The 11,133-nt window shown below is 47.6% G+C and overlaps 1 protein-coding gene across 1 annotated transcript; it reads left to right on the top strand.

Moving 5' to 3' along the window:
• The first annotated feature begins 996 nt into the window (after window positions 1-996).
• On the top strand, window positions 997-5,141 carry LOC125544374 (peroxidase 19). The gene is made up of 3 exons (XM_048708037.2): window positions 997-1,571; window positions 1,651-1,854; window positions 4,247-5,141. Exons 1-3 carry the CDS (start codon window positions 1,278-1,280, stop codon window positions 4,823-4,825), a joined length of 1,077 nt encoding a protein of 358 aa, XP_048563994.1. The 5' UTR covers window positions 997-1,277; the 3' UTR covers window positions 4,826-5,141.
• The last annotated feature ends 5,992 nt before the right edge of the window (window positions 5,142-11,133 follow it).

Genomic DNA, 11,133 nt, shown 5'->3' on the forward strand with positions numbered 1-11,133 from the left:
CGACTTTGTATAACCCTAGGCCCCTCCGATGTCTATATAAACCGGAGGGTTTAGTCCGTAGAGAACAATCACAATCATATATGCTAGACTTCTAATGCATATTTTAGCGATGATGATGCACAACGGGAACAACACGTCTTACTCTGACGAGATGAACACACAAGCCAACACATTATGGACCTGGCAAGCTGCTTATTGGTCCACGTGTATCTAGCACAGTTCTGGGCACTCTTGAAGTGGCATAGGCGCCAAGACATCATTCAAATCCGAATCTGCGGCCAATTAAGGCTAGAGTTGTTCTTGTCCACTTCCGATCAGATTCAAATAAAAATAGCCACCGTCACAATGAAAATTAAGGAAGACGTGGATGTCAACACCTTGGCCCAGATTTTCCCCAAGAATCAGGTGATCGATTGTGATCGGTTGGCCTGTAAACCACGATAATTTTCCAAGTTGGGTGAGAGATGCGATTCCTAACCTTAGCGCTCAGGAAAAACTGGCCTGCATTCACGCAGCCACTTCGTAACAATCTCTCAAGAGCATTATCCCAGACTTTATATTGTGGATTTTTAGGTTTAAAGGCCCCTAATAAAAAGGTCATAGCGGTATTACCTGACCTCGTGATGTAGCACTCTCGTGCAAACTTTGGTTTTTGACTCTTTGAGTACTGCATTCAGGTTAGATCCTCCCGTTGATTGCTAAAAAAAAGTGCCTAGAAATCTCATATCTTTTTGTTTTTGTTTTCAGAAATCTCACATCTCTCCATTCTAATCATGCAATGCAGTCTATTCATCCGTTCCGCGATCAAGATCACCGTGCCCTCCCCGTGGAATCGACACGCCCGAATTCCAGATTTGGCCTTGGCAGGGGAAGGTACCAGCAGGATCTGCACGTCCCCTCCTGCCCCTCCTACAGCTGTCCATTGCGCCGCCCACTACCCATACACAGCACAAATACCCACAGCTCCCAACTTCGTCGGGCCCGAATGCTTAAAGCACATAGTCCGAATTACGAAGCCATACTAGCAACAGTTAAGCAGGCTAAGTGTTAGAGTCTACGTACCTCCTCTCTCTTCACGGGTGAGCAGTACAGCTCGCGTTCGTCCAACTTAGCCAACACATGCGCTCGATCGACCTCTCCACTGTTTGTCCGGATTACCTGCAAGCAAACAACTCCCTCCTTTCTCCTTCACGCTGCCAGCGCTAAAGACTAGGAGATAAGCCAAGCTAGCAGCTACTCTTCCGGCCGTCTCCACTCCACTCTGCGCTTCTTCTTCCATGACAATGGGTTCCTCCGTAGGCATCCGCTTCCGCAGCCTTGTCCTGCTCCTCGTCGCGTACCTCGGCGGCATGCGCGCTCGGGAGGCGCCGCTGCCGCTGCCGTCTGCCAGGAGCGCGGGGGTTAACAACAGGAGGGCGCCGGAACGCCACGGGCTGTCGCTGGACTTCTACGGCAAGACGTGCCCCGCGGTCGACCACATCGTCGCCAACGTCACCGCCGAGCGGTTCCGCGACCACCCGGCCACTGGGCCCGCCGTGCTCCGCCTCTTCCACCACGACTGCTTCGTGGAAGTGCGTAAGCAAAGCTCCAACGCAGTACTACATCGCATTTGCATACACATTGCGCAATTCCCTCACACAAGTATCACAGGGCTGCGACGCGTCCATACTGATCGCGCCGTCAGGCAAGGCGACAGGGGAGAAGGTGGAGAGGGACATGGAGGAGAACAGGAACCTGCCGCAGTACGGGTTCGACACGGTGGAGATGGCCAAGGCCGCCGTGGAGAGCAAGTGCCCCGGCGTCGTCAGCTGCGCCGACATCCTCGCCCTCGCCGCCCGAGACGCCGTGCAGCTGGTACGTACGAGTGCTAAACCCCCTCCCGCCACCATCATCATCTTCTTCCTCGGAAAAGGTGTTTCCGTTGACGCGAAAATCCACAAGCAACTGTGCAAGGACAGTAGGTTTACACTGGGACAGTAAAAAGGGCCGTGATCGCGTGCCCGCCATGGCAAAACTGCCAACCGTCGCATGCAGGGACCATGGCGAGGCGGCCTGCTCTGCAAGTGGGTAAAGGCGCGCCCGGCCGCCGTGCCCGCGCCGGTGGGCGGCATGTGACGCGCGCGAGCGTCCTCAGGAGCAGGGCGCGTCACAAAACTTAGCTTTAGCTTAGCCAATTTTGCATTACGGTTATCCTGTCACGTACGTACGGGCCGCACGGTAAAATAAAAGGCTGAGCTAAATTGTTGTGGTAGGTCTTTTGGTCAGTGGCTGACACGGCTTGCGCACGGAAATCACCGCGTAGATTGTTTTGTGCGATCTAGTAGCTAGGTAGACAGTAAAACGGCTAGCTTGGAGATTCGGCACTCTCTTGGATGTTACTGTCACAGGACACCAAGCAGATTTGATGCAACGCGATTTAGGTGCACATGGATGTTTTCTGACGCCTGTTGCCTTAGTTTGTCCGGCACCGTACACTGTAGACGCCTTCTCTGCGCGAGTCAAGTGTCGTCTTCTTGCTCCATGCTTCTTATCTTTTTTTCTCTCTACCACAAGTCAAGCGTCCTGGCTGGCTCTTTGCATTGTTGTGTAGCACGGGCGGCCACTCTTCCTTCGCATGCGGGGTGCATCTTTCTGGACCACTCTTGCCTAGGTAGGGCATAAACCCACAAAAAAGTTAGTAGTAAACCATACGAGGCACGCATCAGCTCGACATCATTTCCGAGAGTAATGTATTCTCAAGCAACAATTTATATATTGGCAGACCAGCTTATATAAATTTCAATACAAGAGAAGAGGCTCTTTAGGGGAAGAGAGCTCACTTTATTGAATCAAAATTATAGAGTTTTGCGGGAAAAAGAAACGTATTCCCTATATCTGGTTTTGTAAGACCAATGCCGGTTTTTAGCTCTTCATTCTGACTAAGAAAATCACCGCAAAACTTGTAAAAAGAAAGTGTATGTTCAGAAACATCATTCTACAACGAATCAATTGGTATATTCTTTTGGCATATGACACATGTTTCAATTTGTAGGTATATTTTTTTCGCATATATATGACACGTGTCTATACGTAGTAGCGAGTTTTTCAATTTGTAGTGCTCCACATGATAGTTGTCCGGTGGCCGAGGCTTGTTTTTGTAGCAAGGCTGGGAGTTGCTTCTTCTTTTAGAAGGGGCATGGAGTTGCAAGGGGTGCTCCTATCGGTGTAGTGCGCGCCAGAAAACGAGCGAACGCGCACCCTCCGCCCCCACGCGCCCTTTTGGGCCGGCCAATTCATGGCCGTGACGCCCCCTATTTTTTTATTTGTTTTTATGTTGCTTTATTTATTTAACAAAAATCATGAAATGTGCCTGAATTAAAAAATGTTGATGACCATAAAAAATCTTAAAGAAATCATAAAATGGTCATGGATTAAAACATGCACGTGATTTTGACAATAATGTTCACGAGTTTGAAACAAATGTTCAGGAAATCACAAAATGTTCATGATTTTAAAAAACACGTATTCAAAAACTGTTCATTAATTTGAACAATAGCTCACGAATAAAAATATAATAAAAATCATTGGTTAAAGACATGTTCATGAATTGAAAAATGTTCATGCATTAAAATAAAATGTTCCTCAAAAACAAAAACATAGTCACGAATTTCAAAAAAATAAAAAAAAATCAAACTGTTTGCGATTTGCAAAAAAGTTCATATATTTAAAAAACTTAATATTTAAAAAATGTTCGTGAATTTATAAAAAAATGTTCACGAATATAGGAAATTCTAAAAATAAAGGTAAACAAATAAAAATAAAATAATAAAGAAAAGGAAAACCGGTTCAGGGAAATCCAGAATGGGCCGGTCCAAACAGAGGATCGGGCGCTCGAGTGGGTACACGCGACCTACGCGCCAAATAGGAGAAGGCGTTGCTAGGCCAGGTGAAAAACCAGCAACCTTTTAGCCGGCCAGAAAGCCGGGTGTGAATTTAGCTTGGATAAAAAAAGCCCATTACCTGGGTCGGGCCTATCAAAAGTCCATGCTACATGGGCTGAAGCCACAAAGCTCACGAGGGCTTGTTGTTTTTGTTTCTCTCAAAAAGAAACCAAAAGGAGACCTTACAGAAAAAAAAGGAGATGATTTATCTTTCTTTTTTTGAGTAACAGGAGATGATTTTTCATGTCTAGTACTGTAACCTACTACTCCTACTCGGTAAACATGTCTCACAAAAGAAATTTACGAAGGGTGGTAATTTTGTGCAGGCAGGTGGGCCCTACTACGAGGTGAAGAAGGGGAGAAAAGACAGCAAGGTATCCCTGGCCGGCAAGGTGCGCGGCAGCCTGCCCCACGCCAACTCCACCGTGGACGAGCTCCTCCGCGTGTTCGCAGCCAAGGGCCTGGGCGCCGCCGACCTGGTGGCGCTGTCCGGCGCGCACACCATCGGCTTCGCGCACTGCGCCCATTTCCTGGGCCGCCTCTACGACTTCCGCGGCACGCGGCGGCCGGACCCGTTCATGGACGCGCGGCTGGTGAAGGCGCTGCGCATGACGTGCCCCTACACCGGCGGCAGCGCCCGCGCGGTGGTGCCGTTCGACGTGAGCACGCCGTTCCAGTTCGACCACGCCTACTACGCCAACCTGCAGGCCAGGCTGGGCGTCCTGGGCTCCGACCAGGCGCTGTTCCTGGACGCGCGCACCAGGCCGCTCGTGCAGGACCTGGGCGCCGACAAGGCCCGCTTCTTCCGGGCCTTCGTCGCCAGCATGGACAGGATGGGCTCCATCCGGGTCAAGAAGGGCAAGAAGGGGGAGGTCAGGAAAATCTGTAGCCAGCACTTGTACTAGTAGATGGTCGATGGTTATGCTACCAGAGATGATAAGCTGGTCTCTTCTGTTCCTCTTTTATTGTGTGTGCCACCGTAACCGTAGAGAAGTTGTGCTAGCTAGTGCAGGAAATATGTGCAGGTGTGTCTTGTTTTGTTTCCCTCCCTGTGCATCATTGGTAGGATTGGATTGGATTGCAGAAGGAGACGTCTTACGGTGAAATGATCTGAACATCTGTTTTCGCAGACATTCTTAACGATATGGCATCAGTCTGTTCTGGACTCAAAGAAGAAAAATACTTCAGGCCTATTAGTTTGATCCATTTGATTGCAAAGCTCATCACCAAGGTTCTATCTATAAGGCTGCCCTCCGTTATGAACATGTCATCTCGCCAGCGCACACGGATTTCCAGAAGGGAAAATGCAAAAGCTCGACATCGCCAAGGCTTTTGATACGAGGTAATATTACCAGTAATCATAAAACTTGCGTTGCATGTTCAGTTTGATGCTAAAACTTAGAAAATACGGTTTTATGACCACCTAACTTGACTCAAGCGTGCAGATACGGTCACAGTACGCGTATACAAACATATCAATGTGTATGACCCCACTTGTCAGTCACTAACGGCGCTAGGCGCAATGTATTTTTACACAGAACACCCTGAATTTTTTTATTTGCGGAAGAAGTGAACCGCAGCAATGTATTTTTACAGAAAATACCCTAGCCTTTGTATTTACAGAAAACAGGACCACAATACTGCACATATATGCGAACATTAACGACAAAAATCGCATGCCAGGACTCAAATAGACGACCAACTATATTTTAACCCGAGAATGTACTCCCTCCGTTTCTTTTTAGTCTGCATATAAGATTTGGTCAAAGTCAAACTTTGTTAACTTTAACTAAGTTTATAGAAAAAAAATATCAAGATTCATAATATGAAATCAATATTGTAAGATGCATCATGAAATTAATTTTCACACCATATAGATTTAGTATTGTAGATGTCGATTTTTTTTCTATAAAATTGGTCAAACTTTACAAACTTTGACTTTGACAAAATCTTATATGCAGACTAAAAAGAAAGGAGGAAGTAAATGCAAAAAATTAACGCCAAAAAGAATCTACCAGGACATGAACCAGCAACCAGCTGCTTAAATCAACACAATCTAGCCACTACAACAAGTTACATCTTGATGTCTAAAATGGATCAGGAACTTATATATATTAAACGAGGACGCATGTGGAGCTTAAAATAGGCTATGGAGACTATGGCCCATTTTATCTGCGGTATTTAAAAAAAGTATAAACATGCGTACTATATAAATGTGCGTATTTTTCTCGCAAGCGAAACGGATTAGGTTAAAATCACCGATAAGAAGCCAAAGGGGGGGAGAGGATGATATGTTTAACACAGCCATCTCGGACCTACAGCTTATCGAGCTACCGCTTCTAGATAGAACCTTTACCTGGTCCAACAATCGCCAAACCCCAACTCTAGAACGCCTTGACAGAGCCTTCTTTAACCTTGCTTGGGAAGACAGCTTCCCAAACTCAACTTTGTCCTCCCTCACACGTTTCTCTTCCGACCATGTTCCTCTTGTCGTCAACATCTCTTCGCTTATCCCTCGATCCCGTGTATTCCGTTTTGAATCTTTCTGGGCCCTTTACCCGGCATGCAAGCGTATCATTTCTCACGCTTGGCCCACCAACCAACGTCATACTCCTTCAGACCTAGCCCTTGCCACTGCCATTAAACGTACCAGAGCGGACCTCAAAAATTGGTCTAAAACTCTAAGGCCTGTTCACCAGCGAGAAATTGACTACAAGCTTATCATTGATAGGATTGACAGGCTTGAAGAAAAACGCTCCCTCTCCCGACCCGAGTCCTCTCTCAGGCTGGTAGTCATAACCTCCCTTCAACGTGCCATCCGTCAAAAGGTCCTCTTCTGGAAGCAAAGGGGGAAAGTAAAGGCCATCATCGATGGGGACGAAAACTCGAAATACTTTCACGTCTCTGCCTCCCAAAGGTTCCGCAAAAACAACATCGCCGTTCTGGAGGACAATGGGGTCGAATTCTCTGCCCATGACACCAAAGCCGCCATTCTCCATAATTTCTTCCACCAACTGCTCGGCACTCCAAAAACCTCGACTTGGCTTTTCACCCTCCAAGACCTCTACCCGACGCATGTCCCCCAACTTCGCCACTTGGACTCCCCTTTCTCATCTCAAGAAATCCAAGATGCCTTCCTACAAATGAATATTAATGCTAGTCCTGGTCCTGACGGACTCGGGCCAGGTTTCTACCAGAAGTTTTGGCACAACATTGAACATATGATCCTCCCCTTCTTCGACGACTTCGCAAACCTCCGTGTGGATGTCGAACGCTTCAACAGGGCTCACATGATTCTCCTCCCAAAAAAAGACTCCGCCAGATCCCCTAATGACTTCCGCCCTATTTCCCTGCAAAATTGCCCCCCAAAGTCAATCGCTAAGGTTATTACCAACCGGATAAAACCCCTTATCCCTCTTCTGGTCCATGGTGACCAAACCGGCTTCATCTCCGGTAGATGTATTGCTGAGAACTTCATCTACGCTGCAGACATCCTCAGTGCTTGCCACATCCGGAAGGCGCCCACTATGGTTTTCAAACTTGATTTCCGTAAAGCCTTCGACTCTATTTCTTGGGAATCACTCCTTCTCATTCTGCTCTCTAGAGGTTTCCCGACTACCACCGTTACCTGGATCCGAACTTTGCTTGTCTCTAGTAAGACGGCAGTGATGCTCAATGGGACGCCGGGCCATTGGATCAACTGTAAGAATGGTCTGCGTCAGGGTGACCCGCTATCAGCATACCTCTTCATCATTGTAGCCGACCTGCTTCAGCGTTTAATCATTCAGGCCTTCTCGCCCGACCATCTATGCCACCCGATCTACAATGACAGACCACCGACTGTGCTCCAGTATGCTGACGACACCCTAATCATTGCCCGCGCCTCTAGCCATGCTGCGACCACGCTTAAAGACATCCTTGACAAGTTCGCCCTCGCTACCGGCCTCTCTATTAAATTTCACAAGACTACTTTCGTGCCCCTCAACACGGACCACACAACCAGCCTTAACATCGCCCAAACTTTCGGCTGTGACCTATCCTCCTTCCCCCAGATCTATCTAGGTCACCCACTCTCTCACATTAGACTCCCGTCATCGGCCTTTGAACCCATCATTCAGCGCTTTCTAAAATACCTCTCCGGGTGGGCAGCCAAACTTCTCTCCCGCGGAGCCAGACTAACCCTCATCTCCTCCACCCTAGACGCCCTTGCCACTCACTTTATGTCTGTCTTCAGGCTGCCCAAGAAGACTATCAAAAGACTAGACTCCATCCGTAGATCCTTCTTTTGGGCCGCGGATGAAAATTGCTTCGGGGCAAAATGCCTTATCACTTGGAAAAACGTTTGCACCCCCAAGATGGCTGGCGGGCTTGGTATAAAAAATTTGGCTCTCCGAAACAACTGCCTTCTCATGAAATTCGCCTTCAAACTTCTTCAAAAACCTGACCTACCTTGGGTCAACTGGTTCTTTCAACACTACTCTCTCGACTTCACATCTAGGCCACCAAACCCCCCTACCTCTGGAAAATCGTTAACCAACAACTATACCACCTTCATAAAATTTCTTTCGTCCTTACTAACAATGGCACTTCCACTTTCTTCTGGCTCGACACTTGGCTCTTGCCGACTCCGCTTGCAGAAAAATACCCCCACCTTTTCTCTCACTCCACCGCTCCCTCTGTCCTGGTATCTCATGTCATGCATAATGGTTTACTCGCTACTCTGCGGAACCGCCTAACCAATGTGGCTTCTGCCGAGCTTGCGTCTGTTTTGTCTTTGTTGCAGGATGTTACCACAAGCAATGCGCCCGACGACAGGTTCCTCATCCACGGCTCCTCGTTCACCTCGAGGTGCGCCTACTCTTTGCTCTCCTCCGACCATGAGCTTGACCTCAACGCTGGGCACATTTGGGGATCCAAGGCACCAATCAAGGTGAGGATCTTCGGCTGGCTCCTCTGCCGTGACAGGCTAAGCACGATGGCGAACTTACATCGCAAGACCATTACCTCGGGATCGTCTTGCCCTCGATGTGACTTGTCTTCTAAGGATGCGGCGCACCTCGCTATACTCTGCCCATGCACGGGCCAGGTCTAGTCCATACTGGGACTCCAGGCCCCTAACCGCATCGACCTCATCTGGGATACTCCTACTCCGGTAGGCCTCGACATCAACATTTGGCCTACTGTCGCCCTTGCCGTCCTCTCGAAGCTCTAGGATTCCAGAAACGCTCGTGTGTTCCGTAACGAGATACACTCCCCCCTAGATACTATTCGGAACATTATCTCCGATTTCACGCTTTGGTCCTTCAGATTTAAGGACCACGTTAGTAGGGAGGCTGCCGTGTCTTGGCGCCTGCACCTCTCCTCTCGCTGTAATCTATAATGTATTCTGCAATTTGCCCTCAGGCACTTTTGAATAATATATTCAGGTGGGGATCCTCTCCACCCCGGCGATTGTTCAAAAAAAAAATAAAAAAATGTGCGTATTTCATATTTGGTTTTCAAAAATATTATTTAATTATACAAACATTTCAATAATTATATATACGCACATTTTTTATAGTTGTATAATTAAAAATATTAATAATTTAAAATTTAAACTGTTAAACGCATATTCAGTAGTGGCTAATATTTAAGTTATATAACTTTTTTGAATATAAGTCATGAATAAAAATTTTAGACAAGTGAATAGTCATAAATATTTAGTAAATGTTTGTGTTCACCATTTTTTATAATTTAAATATGAACCTCAAGTGTATATTTTTTGGATTTATTAAAAATATTTATCTAATAAACATTACCAATGTCCATATTAACTAAATATAAGCCGCAAGCGTATATGTTTTTATCTACCAATCATTCTTTGTATATATAATATTTTTAACGCACAAATATGTGAACGTACCTTTATTACTTACAAATTATTTTTAAAAAAATAGTGCGCGCAAAATGGGCCGTAGTATCCGCAGCTCAATTAAGCTCCACATGAGTCCCCGTCAAGTACATATATGCTGATTATCCATATTAGACAAAATACATATATGTACAATACCGTTGTCCTTCTTTTCTTTAAAAACTAATTTGAGGGTGTTTTGTGCAAAAGATACATCGTTGTGGTTGATTGTTTCAGAAAAAAAATTATTTTCAGAGTGTTCTGTTTATGTACATCAAGCCAGTGCCATCAGTCACTGACAAGTGGGACCATACACATGGATACGCCCGCATATGCGTAGTGTGACCGTATCTGCACGCTTAAGTTAAGTTATGTGACCACAAAACCGTATTTTTAAAGTTCTAGCACCAAACTGAACGTGTGACGCAAGTTCAATGACTTCCGTGATATTACCTCTTTTGATACAGTATCATGGCCCTTCCTTCTGCAAACTCTACGGCACCTCAGCTTTGGGCACCGCTTGCGTCCTCATCAATAGCAACCCTGGGCCACAAATGGACCACGCGTGTGGACTTCGCGAGGGCGACCCCATCTCCCCGCTACTCTTTGCCATCGTCATCGACATGGTCAAACTCACTGCTACAGCACGCGGGGCGCGTCGGCATGCTTCAACGGCTCACCACTCGACATGCCGCGTCCAACATCTCCCTGTTCGCCGACGATGTGTTCCTCTTCTGCCACCCAACCAGCTCCGAGCTAGCCACGATCCGCGCGCTGCTCCGGATATTCGGCGACGCCTCCGGACTCCACACCAACTTTTTAAAGTGCTCCGCCACCCCCATCTGTTGCGGCGATGAGGTGACCACCGCCATCAGCTCCACGCTCGCGTGCGCTGTCACTACTTTCCCCATCGTCTACATGGGCCTCCCCCTCTCCATACGCAAGACCCTCCTTGGCGTTGCTACCACTGGTGGACAAGCTCACGAGGAAACTTGCAACCTAGAAGGCGGCGTTGCTATCTTGCGGTGAGCAGCTTGTTCTTGTGTGCCACGTGCTCACTACCATGCCCGTCCACATCCTCATGGAAATTGCCATCAGCCCGGAGATCCTCAAGAAAGTCACACGTGTCATCTGCGACTTCTTTTGGTATGGACGACGAGACGCCAGCTCGGGCTGTTGCCTGGTCAGTTGGCGCCGTGTCTGCCGCCCTTTGGAGTTTGGCGGCCTCGGCGTGCGTGATCTACACCTCAACGGCATCTCGCCGCGATGCCGCTGGCTATGGCTCCAAGCCACGGACCACTCGCGCCCATGGCATCACCTACA

This window comes from Triticum urartu, chromosome 3A (genome assembly GCF_056163025.1).
Source record: "Triticum urartu cultivar PI428250 chromosome 3A, HENAU_Tu73, whole genome shotgun sequence".
NCBI classification, from domain to species: domain Eukaryota; kingdom Viridiplantae; phylum Streptophyta; class Magnoliopsida; order Poales; family Poaceae; genus Triticum; species Triticum urartu.